We start from the raw sequence: 22,164 nt of genomic DNA on the forward strand, positions 1-22,164 counted from the left end.
CAAGCACAGGCACTCTGGAAGGGAAGGAAAACCAGTCACCGCTCACCAAGCTGAACATCTAGTTGCCTTGGGCAGGTTTACTAACACACAACAGAAGCCTTAGTTGCCAATGTCAGTGCTTTTCCTCATTCAAAGGAAAGGTCACTGAAGTTACTCCTGAGTTGCACCTGAGAAGAGGGAGAGTTTCTTCTAAGTGCTGAAAGCAGGAGAACTGGGCATTTTTCTCCAGTAGGCTAATACAGTTTCCCCTTAGTTTCAGAGAGGTAACTGAGGCTCGGGAAGCTCTTCCTAGGGCACAGCTGCTAAGTGGGGTTTCCTGGGGGACCAGAATCTAGGCCTTCTGCCTCCTCATGCAGTGTTCTTACCATGACTTTCCCCCGCAAATAACTTGATGCAGAGCATGTGGCAGGGTCTCAGCCCTTAATTTGTATTATTTTGTAAATCTTTATTTTTTAAATTATTTTTGGCTGCACTGGGTCTTCGGTGGGCTATCTGTGGGCTTGCTCTAGTTGCAGTGAGCAGGGGCTACTCTTCATGGCGGTGCACAGCTTCTCACTGTGGTGGCTGCTCAGGTTGCACAGGCCTTCAGTAGTTGCTACATGTGGGCTTAGCAGTTGTGGTTCACGGGCTCAGCTGACCCATGGCATGTGGGAATCTTCCCCGGCCAGGGATCAAACCTGTGTCCCCCTACATTGGCAGGCGAATTCTTATCATTGCACCACCGGGGAAGTCCTGTATTATTTTTTTTGAAAGATAATTTATGGGATTTCTCCGGTAGTCCAGTTTAGTGCTCTCACTGCAGGAGCCCGGGTTTAATCCCTGCTTGGGGAACTAAGGTCCTGCAAGCCAGTACAGCAATAAAAATAAAAAGGTAATTCATTACAGATATAAACAAAAGTTGTTTAATTTGCATATCTTTGTAAGACTTTTCATATAAATAAGTGAACAAATCATGAAAAAACTCATCAGAAACAACATCCCATTTAGAAAAGATGGTCCCATGTTACTTACTATTGCTGCCACACTGTCCAGGCCTCCATCATCATCACTGTGTGGACTATGACCAGCCTGTCAGCTAGAGCCTTTGATGAAATTTATATTTAAATTTACATGTGGGTAGGTGGTAAGCTTAAGACTATCTCTGCTAAGGTTGACTGACAACACAGATCTGGAATAAGATTTCTTCCTTTATAGAGAAACCAGTTACTACTTTAAAATTTACCACAACAAGGACCAGAAAGGGCTCTCTAGAGGCTTTCACTTCTTCCATTCCTAACCAATGTTCAGCTAGAGAGAGAGGTTCTAATGCACAGAGTAAGGATTCCAGGGAGCACAGGCAGCCCCAGAATGTATTTGTACTTTCAGACCCTGGTTACATCTGCTTCAGGCCTGTCCCCTAGGTCTCCAGGTTATGTCCAAGGCAGCCAGTTGCAATGGAGGAGTAGTCCCAAGAGCCAGTAAGTCACGAAGTAGCCTAGGATGCATCGTGTGACCAGAGAACAAGTTTTCCAGTTGTACAAGAGTCCCATCATAGAGTTTCTGGGGACCTTTTGTCCCGGTGGGGGATGCCCTGCAGGAGGCTTCCCAGGCATAGCCTCTAGGGATCTCAGCAGCGGTTCTTGATCCAGAAGCAAGTGAGCTGAAAACCAGTACACAATAGGAGTGGAGGAGCATAAAAACCTGGTGAGAACCTGAAATCATAAGAGGGAGAAATCCACACATTTATTGGAATGTCACTGCCTCAGATGGGATGAGCCTGGGACTTCCCTGCTTCTGGGTAAACTATAGCTCCCAGACTAGGAATGCATTATGCTGGAAAAGATATTCATTCAGCAGAGCTTAGGATCTGCCTTATAAAGCTGTGTATAACACCAGCCAGGTGACTGCAATGTTATAAGTAAACACAGCTACAGACTAATTACCACAATAATGGGCCAATCAATACTCAAAACTCCATGGGGTCCATTTTTAGCCCAGGACCAGGACTCTAAACTCTAGGCTGGGGACCTCCCTGGTGGTCCAGTGGTTAAGACTCAGTGCTTCAAATGCAGGGCGCCTGGGTTCGGTCCCTAGTTGGGGAACTAGATCCCACACGCCACAACTAAAGATCCCAAGTACTGCAACTCACACCTGATGCAGCCAAATAAATAAATAAATATTAAGCTCTAGGCTGCCCCTGGGGCTCTGGGAACCTGAAGCGGTTCTTTCATGCCCTGGGGATGGTAAAGCAGGAGCAAAGGGGCAGGGTATCCTGTGGTTCAACACGGCCCCTCTGGGGGAGTCCAAAGCCAGGTCTCCAAATGGTCTCCCTCATCTCTGGAAACTCTAAGCTTTGCTGGCATTCACTCCAGTAGCTAATCTGGCTGCAAACACAGAATGCTACTTTCTATTTCCCCGAGCCTCTTATTCATATAGCTCGGAGAACTTTAGAGACAGCCAATGTGCAACTCCAAGAGGCAGAAACTGCTGAGGAATGACCAGTATGGAGACTTCCCCGCGGTCATGCTGACCTGAGGCCACAACCAGGAACCAAACCAATTGGATATACAACCAAACCCTTCCCACCTCCCTCCATCCTCACCACTGACCGAATACCGCACAAGACGGCCCCTCTGAAAACAGAGCCCCTGCCAGAGCTCAGAGTACCCCAGAAAGCTGGCATTCAAGGAGACATTCCAGGTACAGTGGTTATGTTAGGGGAAGGTCCCAGAGACATCCTCTGTGCTCATCCCTGTAACTCAGTCAGATCAGGTCCTTTCAGGACTCTCATGTCTTCACCCATGCCCTTCCATCTTCCAGAGTGCTCATCCTCTGCTTCTTAAACAGGATTCCTTCTTACTCTTCAGGACCCAGCCGACATACGATGCCCTCCTCGCCTCCTTGACAGTTGACTACTGTCTCCTCCGTGCTTCCACAATACTTTATCTCAAAAGGATCTCCTCTTCCATTCCACTATACTGTCGTTTTACCTTTTACTTGCTAAATGTCTTGCCTCTCTATTTTGACCGCAAGACCCACTAGGGCAGCAATCTTATCTTATTCATGTTCTATTCTCAGTGGTCTGACCCAGGGACTCACAATAAAAACACCCCCAAATAGTAGCTGAATGAATAAACTAGGTACAGGTCACTCAAATGGAAGAAGTTAGCTGTCTTGCCTGTTCCTGACCAGCGGGTTTGGCCTGTGTTCACACCTTTTCCCAGCCAGGAGTCCACCTCACCTGAACATGCATGCATAGACTGCCAAACAGCAGCAGCGCTGCAGCGTGGACCAGGTACACAAACACCCGAGGACTGAGGAATCCAGGTTCAGGCTTCTCTAGGGTCCTTTTGTTCTTGCTCCTTTGCATCCCAAGTGTAAGGAAGAGCCAAGGGTGGGTGGTCACATATGTCCAAGTTGCCCAGGCAACCAATACAGCCATCGGTGCAGCCAGTAGAAAATTGGGCACCTGCTTGAGTTCATAGTATCTCAAAAAGCCAACATTCCAATAGACATCCTGGATGTAGCTGTATATTAGGGGAAGTTCCCAGGAGCACCAAGGTGGCTTGTTTCCCTCTGCAGTTCGGTAGCCCTGGTCTACAGCTAGTTGCAGCAAGGGCTGAGGAATGGGGTGGGCTGAGCCTGGCAGACAGAACTGGGTATAGGCGTAATACTGAAAGAGGGCAAAGGGAAGGCCGAGTGTAAACACTGATAGGAACACAGAGCCCATCAGCTTCAAGAGCTGTCTCAGAGCATTCTGCACCGTGAGAGATGAGAAAAAGCCTTGGCACTGAGAATGTATGAGGAAGCCAATGTTGACTAGCCCATTGGAGCGTACACCAGTGGCAAGGGCGAAAAAGAGTCCACTAGTCCAGCTTCGGCCCCTTTCCAGCTGCCCCATGGCGCTGAATGTCAGGAGAGCAAATAGAGCTTCTGAGTAGCCAGCAGTCAGGAAGACATTGGCGGGGCTGAGGCAGAAGAGCAGCGCTCCATAAAAGGCCTGGCGGGGACAGTGCAAAACCAAACAGCCCAGGTCATGAAGTACAAGTGCAGCCAGCGCAGAAAACAAGGAATTGAGCAGAGCTACTGAGATGAGCAAGCAACTCCGCAGGTTCAGCAACCCCCACAGCGGTCTCAGCAATTCAGCCCCCAGCAACAGGACCAGCGGGAAACCAGGGAAGAAGGCAAAGTTGTGCTCATACAGGTAGCCGTGCTCGGCAATGAACAGGAAGTGTTCAGCGTCCCAGTGAGACAGGCCACCCAGAAGACCTTCCACGAGTTGGTCTGCAGAGCCAGAGGGGGCGAGGCGAGGAGGAGAGAAGGCTTCTGCACGATGGTCTGGGATGATGGCGTTGAAGAGAGCCTGTGGGATGAAGAAGAACTAGTACTTTGGTTGAGCAAGCGGAAGAACTACCATTTAATAAAATGAGGAAGAAAAGACACATTGGGGAAGAATCATGAGTTCAGTGTGAAGTAGATGTTCCAGCGCAGAGGTCAATGAGGCAGTGAGACATATGAATCTTGAGGGTGAGGAGAACCATCAGGGGTGGAGATATAAATTTGGAAGTCATAAGTGGATGGATAGTACTAAAAGGTATGAGACTGAAAGAGATCACCCAGGGAAGAAGTGCAGACAGAGAAAAGAAGAGCTCTGAGGACTGGGTCCTGGACATGCCAACATTTAGAGGCCCAAAGAGAGTGAGGATCCAGCAATAATGGTAAAGGAGGAAGGGTCAGTGAGGTAGGGAAGAAACAGGAGAGCACAGCGTCACAGAACCAAGCGAAGCAAAGGAGTGACTGGCTTTGTTAAATGTGGTTGACAGGCCAAGTAAGATGGGAACTGAAACTGACCACTGGATTTAGCAATCCCATGAAGGTCACCAGTGACTATGACGAGAGCTATTTCACTGAAGTGGAGAGAGAAGACTGCCTAGACTGGGTTCAACAGAGAAAGGGAGAAGGGAAACAGTAGATACAGACAACTATTTGGAGGATTTTTGCTGTAAAGGGGAGCAGAGATGGGGTAGTAGGTGAACGACATTGTGGGGTCAAGAGAAATCTTTTTTTTTTTAAGTGGGAGGTATTTGTTTGCCAACAGGAATAATCCAGCAGAACGGAAACCACTGTGTACACGAGTGAGAAAGGGAAGGGTTGATGGAGCAAGCAAAAGAGGATGGAATCTGCTACGGAAGTGGAGGAGCTGACCTTAGTTTAGAGAGGAGAGACAGCTCACGCCGCCTTCAGCAGTGAAGGTGCAGAGGTGCCGATGTAGGTTTGTGGATGGCTGTGGAGGAAGAATTCAGAAGGTTGCTTCTCATTGCTTCTATTTTCCTGAATTCTCATTCAGGAAAACAAGCTAGAGAAAAGGTGCTAGAGACCTGAGGAAGTAAAAAAAATGTGTAAAGTAATTTCTGACCCTAGCTCTCAAAATAGCCTGTGCACTGGATTTTCAAATACAAGATGCCTGGGTTTCTCCTCTGCTCCACAACATTAATGATTTAACCAGTATGGGGTACAGCCTGGGCTGCTGCTGCTGGTGCTGCTGCTGCTAAGTCGCTTCAGTTGTGTCCGATTCTGTTCGACCCCACAGACGGCAGCCCACCAGGCTCTCCCGTCCCTGGGATTCTCCAGGCAAGAACACTGGAGTGGGTGGCCATTTCCTTCTCCAATGCAGGAAAGTAAAAGTGAAAGTGAAGTCACTCAGTCGTGTCTGACTCTTAGCGACCCCATGGACTGCAGCCCACCAGGCTCCTCCGTCCATGGAATTTTCCAGGCAAGAGTACTGGAGTGGGGTGCCACTGCCTTCTCCGACAGCCTGGGCATTTAGGTTGTTTTTAGCCCTCCCAGCTGATTCTGATAGGCAGAAAAATTTAGAGAATACGTAGGGACTGGACCAGGGAAATACACTAAGATTGCCAGGCAGCACTAAGGACTCACTTCGGTTAATGGTATTGAATAAAAAGAGACTAGTTAATAGAGTCGTATGCTTTTCTCTGAGCAGATGCAGGCGTAGAGTACACATGGAATTGAATTTCATCAAGGTTGGGCTTTTGTCTTGTGATTAAGACAGGAAGAAGGGAGCAAGTGAGTTGTACATGTATGCATGGTGGACCATGGACTCTAAGCTGGGTAAGAAGCAGAGCTGAAGCCATAAGGTGAGCGAGGGACAGGGAAACAGAGCTAGAATCAATGGCTAAGTCCTGAGGGAGTAAACTGCAAAGATAGGAGATAGTGGTTAGATGTATCAGCTTTATTAATATTGAAACCACCAAGAAATACACAGTAATGCTGGAAAGAGCAAGAGTGAATCAGGAGCTAAAACCTTCAAGGAATGAGGAAGAATGAGCTGTCACTAGCAGAGATGACAGAAACAATGAGGGTTAACTGGGGATATAACCTGATGCCAGGAGTTTTAAAGCTGCCAGTGGGGGAGGGGAGGACAATGAAATAGCATTATTATTAAATGTGTTTTTCCCCATTAGATTGTCAGCTACTTAAGGGAAAAGAGATCGTGACTTTTTATACTCCCACCTAGCAATTCTTTGAACAGAGCAGGAACTTAATAAAATTTGGTGGCTGAGTGAACAGCACAGAGGAAACATGCTTATTTCCAAATCACCACCTGAATTAGAACCCCTGCTTCCTGGTACTCTATCCCAGGTGCCATCCAGTCACAGCACTGCTTCCTTAGTTTTGCCAATCACTCAGCTGATGCTGGTTCAAAGCCATCATCAAGTCAGTTTTCCAAAGCCTGGCCACAGGAGTACAACCTCATTTTTAAGGCTCTTTCCTTTTTTGGTCAATTTCTTTACTAGGCTACTTTGAACACAGAAAACAAGTGGGAGAGGACTGACAGTCACAGGCAACAGTCCTAGGCTTCAAGCTGAAGACCCTTTTAACTAAACCTGGGACCTAGCAGAGCCTGTTATGCCGCATATACTTGGGGAGGAGAGCGGAAAGGAGTTTTCCACAAAGGAACCAGCTATGAGCCTCAGAGAGAATGTGCTTATGATGACAGGCACACAGAATATGTTGACAGAACATCCCTAGACTGCTGACGTACATTCAACAATAATAGATACTGTGGACCTACAAGCAGTGGGTACTGTGCTAGGCACCATATATAGTTCATATATACCTGAAATCGGATTAAAATATCTATCAAGGGCAGTCGTGGAAGGGAAAGGGAGTTGCAAAATGCATTGGAGGTTGTGCGTAGGTGAGACAGGAAGGGAACACAGCTAGGGAAAGAATAGATGACACATGACTAAACAGATAAACACAGATGGTCTTAGGACAGTGCCCCTCTCTTTCACTCAACTGACTGATACTGCGCTCAGCCTCCTGGTTGGGGACCCAGGATAATGCTTTGAGCTGTCATACCCTAAAGGCAAAAGGTTACAGAATGTGGTCTGGTGGAAAGATCACTAGCCCAGGGGTAAGGAAACCTGGGGTATGATTCTGGCCCTTTTCTAACTTGTCTTGTGACTTTAAGGAAGCCATTGACCCTTTCTGGGCCTCAGCCATTTCGTGTGTAACATAAGAGATTAATAGATCACTTCTAAGAGTCCTGTCCACTTTTCAGCTGTGTGGTCTGGGTCTCTAGAGTTCTTACCACGTGGAGGGGCACATCTGGGAAACCGAAAGATGAGGCCTATTCTTAGCATCTAGCTCAGTCATGTGGCAACGGCATGTTCGGGACAAAAGATCAGAGACTGACCTGCAGCGCCAGAGTCAGGACACGGCAGCTGACTGCAAACCCCAGGACCTCTTTCCGGGATGGGTCCAGGGGCCACATCCTCTCACCACCAGGAACTCAGGGGGCCTGCTGCCAGGGCTGAGCTCCCTCAGGCTTCTAAACACCAAAATCCAAGGAGGAAATGTTACACACGGGCAGAAAATCAATTCTTGAAAGCATTCTTCATAGAAACACCCTCCTGCTTCAGCATTATTATGGCAAACTTAACCACCTAACCTCCTAGATGAAGAAAAAGCATCTTAAAGGCAGATGGGACTGCCTCCCGTCACTCTGAAGCACTGTATTCTTATAAGGGAAGTTCCACACTTCCTCTAGGCAGGAAGCTGGAAAGCTAAGCTCACAGAAAACCTTTAAAAGCCTGTTGAGAGCCCCTGTGTGGGAACTAAAGGCCTGGGTTCAAGTCCTGACTTTCTCATTCATAAGTTTTCATTTTGCTCTTCTCAGCCTCAGTTTTCTAGGTGTAAGTGAGATTGGACTCTTTTTGTCTGTCTCATGAAATTGTCATGATGGCGAAATGGACTGAAGTGTGAAAAAAGTACTACCAAATCTACACTGCGGTTGCTATTATTTGGTGTGTGCCCTTTCCCTCTTGCCCAGAATAATAAACTAGGTCCCAAACCAGAGTCCCAAAAGTGGGGCACAGAACTGAACTGGAAGACCATAATGACTACACACTCTAGTTAAGCTCTCTGATGTGTGTTCAGTTGGTCTGCTAAATTAAGTGGAGAAGGAAAAGAAAACCACCACTCAGCAGGACTTCAGCCAGCTCATATTGCTAAAACAAACTGAGAGGGACGACAAAGCCGACTACTACAGATGGAGAAACTGTTATTTCCCATCTCTTCATTGGAATGGCAGCAATGTATAAACAACTGCAAAGCCATTCTGAGGGAAGGAATGCACTTAACGGCTTTCTTTCTTTTTTTTTTTTAAACACAATTCCTTGGGTTCACAGAAGTAGCAATGGCTCTTACAGAACCAGTCAGAAATCAGAAGGGAGGGCAGGAGCATCACAGGCAGCTCACCAACTTGGGGTGAAGAACTAACCCTAAAGGAAAAATATTGTACTTACACAGAAAAATTAAGAGGGAGGGCTGGAAGACTTTCCTTTCTTAACACCAATCAAACCTTTAAGTATCACTTGTTTCTGGAATTCGGTGACCCTCACTAGACTATGTGATATGCTCTCATTACCCTCTTCCTTGTCTTTACAGTTATTGTTTATTTGTTTATGAGAGCAGGGGCTTTGTCTATCTTGTTCCCAACTGTCCTTCCAGGGCCTCGCATTAAACCTGTGTTCTGATTTAGTGGAAGTGGCAGGAACTGGATATGGCTTCACCAGTTCACTGGCTCTGGATACAAAATCTCTGCTCCAAGTACTCCTCCCACCATATCTCACGTTGAGAGCAAAACAAAGTCACAGAAGCCACAGGAAAATACAATTTCTCCAGAAGCAGCAGTTCTCTTTCTTCAGCACAAGGGGGCGCCTGTTGATTACTCCATCACCAGGAGGCCTGGAGGAAGGGAGGGGCCACCAACGCCACACCGGTTTGCTCATCAAAATTCAGTTCAAAGGCAAGCTTTCGAAATCCCCAGAGAACAGCGGTAGTTTGTGAATCTACCCAACATTGCCAATATCTGACTCGCTGAATCGAGAGGAATCGTAGAAACAAGAACAGCCAACCTTACACGGCCGCTGGTTCTTTATCCTAGGATGAATTCACTTTTTCCCTTCCTTCACTTCCCACCCACATGCAGAAGAGTCGGGAACAGAAAAGCACATAACCCACCTCTGCCTCTTCACCAGGCTTCCATTCTTCCTTTCGTCTCTCCAGACTCAAGCTCTAGACCCAGCGACCACAGAAGACGTGTAGCCTACACTTAGTTTGCAGGCAAACCAAGTGAAAACAAGAATAAAGCCAGTGAGCTCTCCCTCTCAGCTAATTGCGGCCCTCACTTCCCAACAACCCCTTTGCGAAAGCAGACTCTGAACTGGCAGGACACTTACAGAGCAACTAGTTTTACTTTCTTTTCCCTTGAGATAAATAGGCCCCAGGTAAGTGAGTAATAAAAACTCTCCAGAGTTTTTACACAGAGAGCTCATTAGACCCTGTGTAATTACCATCGCCATTTTACAGATGTGGAAACTGAGGCTCACTAGTATCAAGAGGCACACCCAAGGATATATTTAAGGAGAATGTCTTTTTTTTTTTTTTTTTTCTGTCCGAAACATCAGTCTTTCCACCAGCCCTCACCCCTGCCAAAGCGGATGCGCTCTTTCAGAGCCAGGATTTCCCAACTCCAAGCTCAGTACTTGTCAGGTGACAGCGCATGCTGTTGTATGCTTAGGGCAGGGAGGGTCCCATCTGAGCAGACAGGAAAACCTGCTGAATCGGAGCCCTGGACGCCCTGGGTAAGACTAACATCCTCGGGGGCAAGGGGTGTTGTTCGGACCCAGGGTCCTCGGGACCAGAGGCCTTGCTGGCCGCCGGCTTCAGGGGCCACCTTCTGCTCTCCCACCCGGGTCCGAAGCCCGTTCCAGCCGTTTCCTTTTCGACAAGAGTCCCAAGCAGAGATTGGGCATCTCCTCTGCCCAAAGGGCCACAGCTCAGGGGTTACTCCTGAGGGGGCCGGCGACGCCCGGCCCGGCCTACGACCGGAAGGCAGGGGAGGGCGGGAGGCTGTAAAGGAAGAGGCGGCACTGGGAGGCCGCTATGGCGGAGGGGCGGGGCTCTTCGCTTCTCGGCGGCCTCCGCCTCATTTCCCTCGGCCTCCGTTTGACGATTTCCCTCCCCCCACCCCCGCCAACTCAAAACTCCTAGGCTCCGAGGCTGGCGCCGGGTCCCCAGCGCCGGCGGGTCTCAACCTCTCAGGAGGGGCCCGAACCTTAGCTCCTCCATCCGGGGCTCCGAGCGGGCGCGCCTGCGCACTTGCTCCGCGGACGGCGGCCCCGCCCCGCTCCTGCCGGGAGTCGGAGCTGCCCCGCCCCCCTCCGCAGCGGCCATGTTGACTCCGGGAGAGCGGGGCGGGGACGTATAGCCCCGCGACTCAGCGCCCCTCTGCCTTGACCTCTGCCATCCCTGGTGACACCTGAGGAGTCTCCGCTCCGCCAGCCCCTTCCCCCGCCTTCAGTTAGTCCTCCAGGGCTGCTGTCTCAGCGTCAGTGCTCTTGGCCCAGTTCGAACCACCCCTCAAACATCCATAAGTTCCCTTGAGGGCCGAGGCCCTCGGAGTCGGGGGCTGCCCTGCGGCCCCTTCACGGAAGCCAGGGCCGCATTTTCCCTGCTGTCAGGCAAGAACAGCTCAGCACAGGGCCTGGCACACAATAGCTGTAGTTTGAGTAGAAAGAAAAGCCTTCTTGGGGTTTCTGTGGCCAGCAGCGGCACCCCGCGTCTTGGGTGTGAAGAAAGTGGGGGTTCCCCCTGACTTTCCCCTCCTCCGGCTACTAGGGACCTTCTGTCCTGCCTCAATCCTCAGCCCCAAGTCAGGTGGCTAATGAGGGTGGTGAAGGAAGCTTAAGAGAACGCCCCCCACGACTCCTTTCTCCTTCACTGAAGCCGTTTTTCTCGCAGGAAGTGGGGCCAAAAAAGAAGAAAAAAGAAGCTAACTCAACAAAACCGTCTGTTAGGGAGGAGCGGCCAGTTGGTACCCCTGTAACGGAAACTGTTAGAACAACTTTGCACCCTCCTTAGAGGAAATAGATAATAAATCCTTCTCCGTTGGTGGATTTCTCGTTTCTCAGGATTCCAGAGCCCTTTGTGGTTTCAGTTATCTGCCCTCCAAACGAAGCTAGGGTCTGGGTTAGCCTCTGGCCACAGCCCTGGCTGAGGGAGGGGTTTATCTTCCGCCACAGCTACTCCTGTGGGTGGGAACAAAAGAGGTGGTTGCTATCTCTCCAGGCAAAGAGAGGCAGCTCACAGCACTTCTGTGGGGGCCAGCGACTGTATCTTTGGATTCTTTATAGCTCATTTCAGGCCCTGAGACCTAAATTGCCCTCAGATATTTGTTGTGTGTAAGGTGGATCCATCACTTTGTAGTCGTGGAGTGCTGGAGACGGGGGGAAATGGAGCTTAGAACCCTAGGTTTCTCATTGACACACCCTTGTTCTCGGCTCCAGAGGCATGTGAGTGAGTCGGCAAAGCTGTGGGTTACACTCGTGACTGAGGCCTAAGGTTGTTGCTTGAATCTCTAGAAGTCTTTGAGGCTCCAAGCAGTACTGTGTCTGCAAGGACAAAACTGAGAAATCAACTCTCCTTCCTTTCCGAATTCACAATAGAAAAAGACATGCATTCTTAAGATTCCCTCTGTTCACACACCAAATTCTCTCAAAAATCTACTTGTGAAAAGGAGAGGCGTCTATTGTGACAATTCAGAATGTTGTTTTTAAAGCTCAACTGTCACCCTTCAGAGGTAGAACTTTGTCCAGCTCCTCAGCTCTACTTTCTTGCAATTTCTCCTTCCCTTCCTTCTCTACTACCCACCCCCCTCCTCTTCCGCTCTGTTTCCTGTTTCATTTTCTGGCTCCTGCTCCGACTGGAAAACAAGGAGGCTGAATCTTGTGCTCACAAGGCTCTGGCTTGTCAGAATGGAGGAAGCCTTAGGTGGGATGGGAGGGGTTCTGGGCCTCCAGGGCTGTGAGTAAGTAGTGGAGGAGGCAGCTCTCTCTCTAGTCTGCTGTTAGTCTGCTGCTAAAATGGAGCCTGCAGCCACACAGGGAGCCAGCTGAGCGGCCAGCGCTGTGGGAGAGCCCCGGAGACAGAGCCTTACCCCAGGGCTCCCAAAAGATTCTACACCACTCAGCCACTTCCCTAAAGAAGTAAATATGCCACACCACCAAGAAACGGTTTCATAATACAGATCTCTGACTAAAACAATGTAAGCAGCACACCACTGTTTCTAGAATCCTAGAATGTAAGAAAGTTAGAACATTTCTCTTTCTTGAACTTGCCTGGCTATGCTCTTGCTGTTTCCTCTGCTTGAAATGCTTCACTGCCGACTGGCTGCCCTTTGGCCAACCCACTTCAGGGCTCAGCTGAAAAGCCACCTCCTTGGAGAAGCTTTCTCTGTCTACCTCACCACAATCACCACCCTGTACTTCCCACCACCCTAATTCTGCTCTCTTTATGGCATTTATGATCACCTGGTTGTCCTGTCCATGAATTAAGTATTTGTTTCATTGTCTTGTTTTCCTCTTAGGAATGTAAGTGCTATAGGGGGGAAGGGGGCCTTGTTCACCAAGGTGTTTCCAGCACTTAGTACCTTGTATATTGTGTGTTCTCAGTAAGGATCTAGTGAATACATCTGTTTGTTTAACCTGCACTTTATGGATGAGGAAACTGAGGCTCAGGTGAAAGTGAACAGTTCTGAAGTTACACAGCTAGCGGCAGAGGTGGGATTTGAATTAAAAACCTCCCCCTTTTTTTTTTTAACCACCCCACGCTATTTTCAATCTTTCTCAGGTTTACCTCTTTCCCTCTCTTCCTTTTTTCACTTAACTATGGGTCTTTATGGGCTATATTGAAAATTCTACATAGGGCACACCAAGTCTTAACAGCTCCTACCTACTATTTCCTTCACTAAATTCCAATTTTACCTTTTGATTTACTCGACAAAATAGGACTACTGTGTAATGAGGATGAGAACATAACACTGAACAAGACAGAGTCCTTGTCCTCTTGGAGATGATGGTATCCTTTTAAAATTAATCTTTAAATGAAACAAAGGTGACTTATTTTTAATGATAAATGATACAATTCACAAAGAAGCTAGACATCATAATCCATGATGGTATTGTTTGTTACAAGGATTTTATAGCGCTTGGCACAAATTGCTTGATAAAGTTGGGCTATTAAAACTCCCTGAACAAAAAAGGGAGCAAGTGATTTTCCCATTGACGATGTGAAGGAAGTTTGGTAGTTTCCATAGGATTAGGACCATGGAGTGTCTAGAGACAAAATTACTGAGAGACGGCCAAGGCCATCTCCAAATGTGATGGCGGAGCAAAGCAAGGTAGCTAGAGAAGTAAGCTGTCAGGTTGCTCCAAGGAAGCGTGTGCTCTACGAGAACTACTAAACTTCCTTCAGAGTCGGACAAGACAGAGTACCTGAGAACACAATCCTACGGGAAGGATGGAGTAGCTGATGCTGATCTTGGTTTTGAGGGCATGCCATTATGGGACAAAAGTGACCACACTGGCCTCTGATCTGCCAACTGTTAGCAGGCAGTGCTAATGCCTGTGAGGACAGGCAGATGTGCCTTACCAGAACTTTATGCTGCTTCTTTTCATGTGGATTCTTTTTGTGGGCATTCATTGGCAGTTTTCAAGGATGCTGGATGACGCTAAAATCCATCTTGAAACTAGGGGTGGCACCACCGGAAGCATCCTTTTTGTCCTTGCCATATGTATCACTTGAGGATGCCCATCCACCCTGCGACAGAGACCCCACCCTCCTGTCAGTTTCAGCAGTCAAATGCTGATCCTTTAAAGGCCGTGGATACTAGATATTTTCCACCCTTTGGTGTTTGCCTTTCAGTAGTTAGAAAGCCTTGACCCCACAGAGAGGCCTAGTGGGAAGGTCCTTAGCCACTTGGGGGTGGTAGTGGCTGCAGGGCGAAAGAGCCAATGAGGTTGAGAGTATTGTTTAGGCTGGACTTGGCAGCTCTCCAGTTATGAAAGAAGGTTAAGGTCATTTGGGGGGTGGGGAGGGAGGAGCCTGGGAAAAGAACTGCTGGCCACACCCCTGGGTTCTCCACTGGCTAGGTTCTATTTACTTCTCCAAAGCAAATTACTCACAGCTCAGTGGCCAGCAGTTCTTTCTGCATGTGGTAACTACAGTCAGAAATTGGAGACCAGGCTAGGCTCCTCCTGCATTGCAGGAGAGCAGATGAAAGGAACCCAGGAAACCAAACTCCTAGGTAATGTTCCACACATAGCCCAGAAATGCACTTTCTTGACTAGAAACTGGAGTTTCAGAGGCCCAGAGCAAAAATACCCATTAGCAGTATTACTTGCCAAAATATAGGTATGAAAAGTTTGCCATTTAGTTTTTTTCCCCCAAGAGTTCTAGTAAGGCAGCTTAGTTGACAAACATTAGCCAGTTGTCTCTATTTCCCCCTCTCTCAATGGAGAAATATACAAACTATTCATTCCTGTCCCTGACCCAAATATTAACAACCACACTTAGTTTGACAAACACTTGATTGAAATCAATGGAACAATTTTACCTCATGTTAAACACAACAAAAACCAAATCTTGCCTGCTGTGCTCCACAACTAGATCCAGTTACTCCTGGTTGTCCTCCAACCCAGGAAGGAGGTGGAGTGTGTATTAAGAACATGGGCCTTGGAGTCATGGTCCTTTGTGTATGAGCTCAAAGAAGCTCCTTTTCTCAACTGTAAAATGGGAGCCAGAATACTTACCTCACAGGCACAGAACTGTTGGGGAATTATTTGCAGTACTATGTTTGGTACACAAGTAGATACTCAATAGAAAGCTGTTGTTTCAAGTTTCACTTTAAATGTCCATGATAATAGCATTTTCTGCTACTGCTTTTGGTTTCTCCATTGTGTCCCTAAGGAAGTCATGAAGAGAAAAACTATATATTGCAACATTAACCTTGTAAAAGTAACTGTGTCTGGCCAACATCTACCATTTCATTGAACGACTACTTAGTAAGTGGCTACAATGTGCCAGGCTGTTCTGTAGGAGAGGAATATAGAAATGAACTAAATAAATTCCCTGTCCTCAGAGAACTTACATTAATTACAGTGGAAGACAGTAGGTAAGTACAATATACAACAAGTCTGATGGTAACAAGTGCCATAAAGAAAAATCCAGCAGAGAAGAGAAATGAGGCAGGGGAACAGGTTGCTTTTTCCCCCTTTTTGGGATCATATCACATGGCATGTGGAACTTCCCCAACCAGGGATGGAAACCCATACCCCTTGCAGTGGAAGCAGAATTTTCACCACTGGAACACCAAGGATGTCCCAAATTACTATTTTAAATAAGGTAGCCAGGGAAGACTCACTGAGACAATATTTGAACAAAGACCCAAAAGAGATGAGGACTTTAGCTATACAGTTATCTGGCAAAACAGTATTCTAGACAGAGGGAACAATAAGTGCAAAGGTCCCAAGGTGGAAACAGCTCTATATATAGTGGAATGTGCAATGGGGAAGAGAGAAGAGAAACCAAAAAGTAACAGCAAGCTAGATAACTGAGGGCCATGTAGGTCATAATAAGGATCTGGACTTTTATTCAGAGTTAAGGCTGAAGCACTGAAAGATTTTGATCTTAGATTTTAATGGGAGCATTCTGGTTGCTATGTTGAGAATAGGTTCAAACACCAGGCAAAGCAGAAGCAGGGAGGCCAGTTTGGAGGATATTTTAAAAGTTTAAGAAAGATACGATGGATTCTTGAACTACAGAGATAGTAGCTGGACTGAGTATTATTTTTTGAAGAATACCAACGGATGAAAGGAGTCAAGGATGTCTTTGGCCAAACGATGGAGTTGCCATTTCCTGAGGCTTCTCGGGGAAGACAGGGCTTTTTAGGCATGTTCAGATTGAACTTCCAAGCAGAGATGTCAAGAAGACAGCTGAATGCTCTAATCTGGAATCAGGGAAGAGAGCTAGTCTGGGGAAATATTTCTAAAAAAAAACCCAAAACTACGATACTCTTTGCCAACTATTTCCAAAAGGTTCCTTTTTCTGGAGTATCATTACTTTCTTTGGCTACTTGAACCCACTTTATTTCAAAAGGCTAAAAAGATTTTTTAGTTTCTCTGGTGGTTCAGTGGTAAAGAATCCGCCTGCCAATGCAGGAGACGCAGGTTTGATTCCCCAGGTCAGGAAGATGCACTGGAAAAGAAAATGGCAACCCACTCCAGTATTCTTGCCTGGGAAATCCTGTGAACAGAGCAGCCTAGTAGGCTACAGAGCTTTCTTAAATTCAGACTTAACCGTGGAAGGTCAAGTGGAATATGGTACAGAAATGACAGGGGCCAGGATGTCACTATTTAGGGAGAGAGCATACATACCAAGGGAGATTTGCAAGAACAAGATGGGTTCCCCCAAGCCCCCCAAAGGTCAAGATTTTAAACAGTTTGAAAATAAAAAGCCTCACAAACGTCTTACCAAGATTTAATGTACATTTATTCTTAACACGTGGAACATATAGTATAAAGATTTCATACTGAATAAATGATATTCATTAAGCCAAAAAAGGAAAAAAGGAGGAATTTACATCAAGTTTTAGCTACATTGTTTGAAATACAAATATGCAGATTTTATCACTGAAAAAATCTCAATTGTGTTTCTTCATCAGGAACTTCAACTGAACCTAGAACTTTTTCACACCTCGATTAGAAAGAAAACAAAAACAAAAACAAAAACCCAGAAAAAAATAAACTATAAGTTGATTGGCTGCTGAGACAGCAAGGACTTTTTACAGAGACCTGTACAGCATCGCACCAAGAGGGGCGATGTCTGGCAAGAGATTAAATAGCTGTGTCTCGCTTTGTGCAGGTCACCAACTTGTTAACTCGTCATACTATAAAGGGGTACCTGGGGGGGGGACCAAACTGTGGGGATCCAAGGGTATGTGCAATGTACAACGTCATATATATACACACGTGGCAGCGCAGCCGCTGCAGCTAAAGGTTAAAACCAGTTCTAAGAGGTGATCTCAGGGTTATTCATACAATCAAGGAGGAGAGAAAGAGGTCAGGGTGTTGTAGGTTCACACATGATACTTTGGGGGAAAAGCCTTTTTTTTTTTTCTCCTCAACGTTTAACTAAAAACATTTTTAAAAACTACAGCTTGCTGCTGACCCAGCGTTTTCTCTTGTTTCCATGTGAGACATTATTATTACAGTATGCTTACAGTATCAGGTGTACAGTACAGTACATGAAAGGGTCTACACTCTACTGCACAGGCCTCTCCAGTGAACAGGGTCTGTCCACAACTGCGAACTTCTCGGTTCCTGCAAGATGGTGAATGTACAACAATAAACCACACACAGTTCAGCAGTCACCTTTTTTGTCCTTCAGGGTTTTTTTTTGTACTTTTTTTTTCCTTTTTTTTTTTTTTAACCATTAAAAACAGTTATGAAATGTGGCATCCCCTTGATGCAAGGACCGGGAAAGCCATTTTTTATTTTATTTTTTTTCCCCAAACTCACTGTAAACAACAGTAACTTTGGTTAAAATAAAAAAAGTCTTCTATGTAGGCAGAGCTTTGTCTTTTCAAATAGGGCAGGGTCCTGAGGGGAGTAAAGTGAGGACAGGGAATAGAAAGGTGAGGGTGAAGAAGGGACGAGAAGGGGGAGGAAAGAGGAAATAGGAGAGACTTCTTTTCCCAGGGAGAAGCTGGACAGCACAGGGTAAAGTGGATTCTGAGGTGGTTTTGCATAAATAAAGGGCAACAGTCAGTTTCTAAGTTCTCCACACACGCACACACACACAGGGAGGGAGGTGTCCCACGGCTGTCATGACTGGCCAATCAAAAACAGTACATCACAAATGACTTGTGAAACCAATGAGTTCATCAACGGTGACACCGAGATGTCCAACAGCCGTGACTCATACAGCGTGAACTCCGAGTGGTTCTCGTCCACCTTGGCCAGGGCCAGCAGCGCACGGGCAGCCCGTCGCATCATGTCCACACTAGTTGGCTCAAAGGGCGGGTTCTGCATGTGGAGCAGGCTGGCCTGGCTCTGCTGGAACTGTGTGGCCGCAAGGCTGTCCTCCAGGAAGCCCAGGAGGTTGCCGATGCTGCCCTTCTGCACTGCGATGGCACGGGCTGCCAGGCTGTCGCCCTGTGCCAGGTTGGCCAGCAGGACTACAGCCATCTCCCGGCACACTGGGTTCTTTCGGTCACTGAGGAAGCGCACCATGGTGCTATACAACTTCTCCAGGCGGCTGAAGGGGGGCGTGGCCAGGATCAGGTCCACATTGTTGTCCTGGATGCTGAGTTTGCTGAGGGTTTCCAAGACCAGTCTCTGGGGGGAAAGGACGGCGTTGGGGCCCAGGGTGGAGAAGGGGTCCTGGGCTTCAGCTGAAGGGCAGACTGCCCAGTGTAGGAGTCCGTCCAGGACAGGCAGGCAAATGCTCTCGGGGTATGGGGAGAGGTCCAACTGCCCCGAGATGTTGGCGAGCGTGACCAAGGTGTTTTCCCGAAGCATCTCCAAGCAGTCCCACCACCACTCCACTTTGTTGCAGCTCACCCCTTGGTCCTGCTCCTCCTCCTTCTCGTAAGTTAGTGGTGCCTGCTTCCGTTCTGGGTGCTTGTGGTGCAGAAGGATCAGCTTGCCCAGGATCAGCAGCAGCCCCGGGTGTTTGGACATCTCAAAGTCGTTGCCTGGCACAAATGACAGGCTTCGGATGGTGTTGGAGACACAGATGCAGCGTTTGGCAAGGGAATCCTGCCAGTCCAGAAGGGTACACAGTGGGGTCTCATCTTTACTGTGGGGTTCATCCTCTAGGATCTTGATGTTCCGATGGCTCTGCGCTGGGCTGATGCCGAATGGAAACTTACTGCTTTCCTTGGTGGCCTCTACACTTTTAGCTCCCTCCTCGGTCAGTGTGCTAGACCTCGTGGACAACATGTCATCCATAGTGGCCGTGATCCGTTTTTCTGGAGGGCCATCAGGCGGGGGGCCCTCCTGCTCTGTTGTCCCTGGTGTGCCCTCTACTGCCGTGACATACTTCCGAGGGACTGGTAGGCAGGGCACGTGAGGCCGGGAAGGCAGCAGCTCTGTCTTGCTCTCAAAGTGGGTCTGGATATGCTCAGTGGTGTCGCCCCCACCAATCCGCCAGTGCAGCAGGCCGCTGTCAAACTCCTGCACGCGCCCAAGCTTATCTGAGCAGTCCACCACAAACGGGTCATTCTTCTGCACGATCTTTACTGGAAGCTTGTCAAACTTACTAATCAGTTTCTCCTCACTATTCTCTGAGGCTGCTTTGTCCTTGCCCGAAAAGGCCATCTCCTCATCATTTTCAATTACTTCCTCCTCTTCCTCCTCCTCTAGTTTGGGACCTAGCAGGTCTTCCTCCTCCTCCCCCTCCACAGGGGCTGGACTAGACGCTTTGCTGAATCTCCCAGGGTCCAATAGTGTTCTCTGTCCTGGGTCACCCACCTCGTACTCCTTTAAAATGCCAAAGATCTCAATCAGGCAACGTCGGAAATATTCCACAAGGAGTTCGAGCAACCCTGGGAGCTAAAAGAGAAAGAACAGGAACTAAATTAAGGGAGAAAAGTGGCTAAGAAGAGAATCCTCAACTTGAGAGGCCTGCCAAGGTCTTCTCTCTAACCTCCCCTCTTCCCTTCCAGATCACACATCTTTATCACTGGGAGAGTCAGGGTTCTTTCCCAAAGGCCATTCACAAAGCAAGTCATTGATTTCTCCTCTGCCTAGCACAAAGTTCTTCCTTCAGCCCAATCTTCACAGAAGCCTGCATCTGCAGATGGACATGCTGACCAGCAACTCGGTACCTCACCTACCAGGGCCACCCACCTCCCCACCTCGCCTTTCTCAACCAACTCCTGCTTTTCTTCACCAGGCCGTTCCCTACCCACTGGGTCACTGGCATTGTTCCTCTAGGAGGCCACTCTACATTCCAGTGCAAGTGAAGCCCAAGGCTAGGCATGCTGGGATGATGCCTTCCAAGACAAGGTAGGCTGGACACATGTGTGTCTACTCTTCCCCAAGCTCCCCAACTTTCCAGGAGGCTGGACCTCTGTGCATCACGTAACACAGTAAATGGGATGAGGCTTATGCTCTCTAAACACTGCTCCAAGCTGGTACAACTTTCCAGCTTAGATCCTGTACAGGCTATTTCCTACCCCTAGCAGAAAACATTAATCCAGTCAGATTAATCTCTGGCTGAAGAGTATAACTGAAAGGAAAAAAATAGGGCTTTAGATTTAAAAAGGGGTCCAGGTTTGAATTCTGGCTTTTCCAGGAACTATCTGTATGATTTAAAATTCTGAGCTGTAGCTTTCCTCTCTTCCCACTGAAAATGATGCAAATTCCTAAATTTCACAGCGTCGTTCTGAGGTTTAAATGCAGTATATCAAGTGCCTGGCTTATGGAAATTGCTCGATCAATATTTGTCCCTTTCTTTCTCATGGGAACCAGGCTTTGGATTCAGAAAGACTGCCTACAGCTGTGTGAACCTGGGCAAAAATAAGACTCTGAGCCTATTTACTCATCTCTAAGCGGCCACATCTGCTCAGATGGCTACAGTGAAGACGACACAAAAGAAAACACGAAAGACCTAGCACCAAGTGAGGGCACGGTAAACGGAACTATTAATAACATTGCCCCGCTGGTCAATTCCTTGACAGATGAGCTGGGAGGTACTGAGGATGATCAAAAGACAGAGTAGGATGGTGCAGAAGAACCTCTTCCTAGCTGAGAAAACTCCAGCTACATGTCTCTGGAGAGAAGGTTTGGAATTTGGAAAGCCACCTCTGTGTTAACCTCTCCCACTGCCCCACAATGTACATTTCTTCACACTTTCCATTCTACATCTTAGGAAAAATGGTTGTCAATAAAGACGTCATCTATTCAGCATGGGTGAAGAAAGAAAGGGAAAATAAAGAAACTGCTCTGCTCACGGACAGAGACCACAGGTTCATGGATAGAGACCCCGGGTTCTTTTTGGTCTAGAAAATATGCTGTCCTCATTGGCATCAGCAGAATCTGCCCTTCTTCCCAATACCAAGAAGTTTCTCCCAAATTCCCTTTGAAGTCAGTCCTGATCGACTAACAAATTATCAGGCCTATGGCCAGTGGCAAAGTACTGGCATAGAAGGTATCAAAACAACAAGTGAAATAAAGGCAACCATGTTGGCCAGGGAGGGTGTAATTCCCTGGTCACTTAGCACCATCTACTTTAAGAAGATCCCAGGCCCTCCCGGTGTTCCTCCAGCACCTAGACTCACCTGACTGAGGCTGAAAGTCATGATGCTGTTGTCATCGTACAGCAGGATGTTAATGGTGTCTAATGCCCACGTGCTCTCTGCCAGCAGCCCAGACTTGAGGGACATCATTACCCGCCATGCCTCCGGGGTTCCTGAAATAAACCTCCACGTCGTCCATCCACCACGCCCAGGTTGGCAGGAGGCCCCCCACCCCAGAGCTGGCTCATTAGTCAGGCTACTCTGAAGAGAACACATGGTGAGAGGCACTTCCCATCTGCCCCTCGTGGCTTCTAGGCTCGCTTAGGACATCACTGCGTGGCAATTCCTTTAGTAAAGCCTGACATCGGCTGATTTCTTCCTTACTCAAAGTTCTTTGGCTCTATTTTAGTCAACACTGGACCAGATTTTAACTCATCCAGAACATCAGGATGGAGAGAGAACACTGAACCAGATGTAAAGAGGCAGATTAAGCAACCCAATCAAGGAGGTCTCCT

At 47.7% G+C, this 22,164-nt stretch overlaps 2 protein-coding genes and 1 long non-coding RNA gene across 24 annotated transcripts in view; 1 reads left to right on the forward strand and 2 right to left on the reverse strand.

Annotated features, from left to right (window-relative positions):
• Positions 1–879: 879 nt before the first annotated feature.
• PIGV (phosphatidylinositol glycan anchor biosynthesis class V) lies at positions 880–10,673 on the reverse strand. Of its 17 annotated transcripts, none has more exons than XM_012151380.5 (5): positions 10,625–10,673; positions 9,529–9,613; positions 7,700–7,834; positions 3,221–4,342; positions 880–1,691 (listed from the first exon to the last, which is right to left on the reverse strand). In XM_012151380.5, exons 3-5 carry the CDS (start codon positions 7,775–7,777, stop codon positions 1,410–1,412), a joined length of 1,482 nt encoding a protein of 493 aa, XP_012006770.3. In that variant the 5' UTR covers positions 7,778–7,834; positions 9,529–9,613; positions 10,625–10,673; the 3' UTR covers positions 880–1,409. The 17 variants fall into 17 exon arrangements, with proteins under 17 accessions (XP_012006770.3, XP_060266624.1, XP_042100415.1 ...); XM_060410641.1 differs by having other exon boundaries at positions 7,700–9,252; XM_042244481.2 differs by having other exon boundaries at positions 9,529–9,618.
• ARID1A (AT-rich interaction domain 1A) overlaps positions 880–22,164 on the reverse strand; it is an 85,324-nt gene continuing 64,039 nt past the window's right edge. For 5 of the 6 annotated variants that reach the window (XM_027965463.3, XM_027965460.3, XM_042244479.2 and 2 more), the window contains 4 exons: positions 21,692–21,822; positions 10,625–19,961; positions 9,529–9,613; positions 880–7,834 (listed from right to left, as the gene is read on the reverse strand). In XM_027965463.3, the coding sequence (XP_027821264.2) occupies positions 18,231–19,961; positions 21,692–21,822 (1,862 nt within the window). In that variant the 3' untranslated portion in view covers positions 880–7,834; positions 9,529–9,613; positions 10,625–18,230. Of the gene's footprint in view, positions 7,835–9,528; positions 9,619–10,624; positions 19,962–21,691; positions 21,823–22,164 lie in introns of all 6 variants that reach the window. The other variant, XM_060410639.1, reaches the window with a different exon arrangement.
• On the forward strand, positions 10,048–22,032 carry LOC105611280 (uncharacterized). The gene is made up of 3 exons (XR_003588294.2): positions 10,048–10,151; positions 20,305–20,417; positions 20,883–22,032. It is a non-coding gene; the product is annotated as an uncharacterized LOC105611280 (long non-coding RNA).

The sequence above is a fragment of the Ovis aries genome, chromosome 2 (assembly GCF_016772045.2).
Source record: "Ovis aries strain OAR_USU_Benz2616 breed Rambouillet chromosome 2, ARS-UI_Ramb_v3.0, whole genome shotgun sequence".
Lineage (NCBI taxonomy): Eukaryota > Metazoa > Chordata > Mammalia > Artiodactyla > Bovidae > Ovis > Ovis aries.

Excerpts from the sequence above, each read along its gene's own strand:
- PIGV (XM_012151380.5), bottom strand. The coding sequence starts at position 7,777 with ATGTGGCCCCTGGACCCATCCCGGAAAGAGGTCCTGGGGTTTGCAGTC. Across the intron at positions 4,343-7,699 it reads TCCTGACTCTGGCGCTGCAG|GCTCTCTTCAACGCCATCAT; the intron begins GTCAGTCTCTGA and ends TTCATCCCACAG. Across the intron at positions 1,692-3,220 it reads GTCTATGCATGCATGTTCAG|GTTCTCACCAGGTTTTTATG; the intron begins GTGAGGTGGACT and ends TTATGATTTCAG.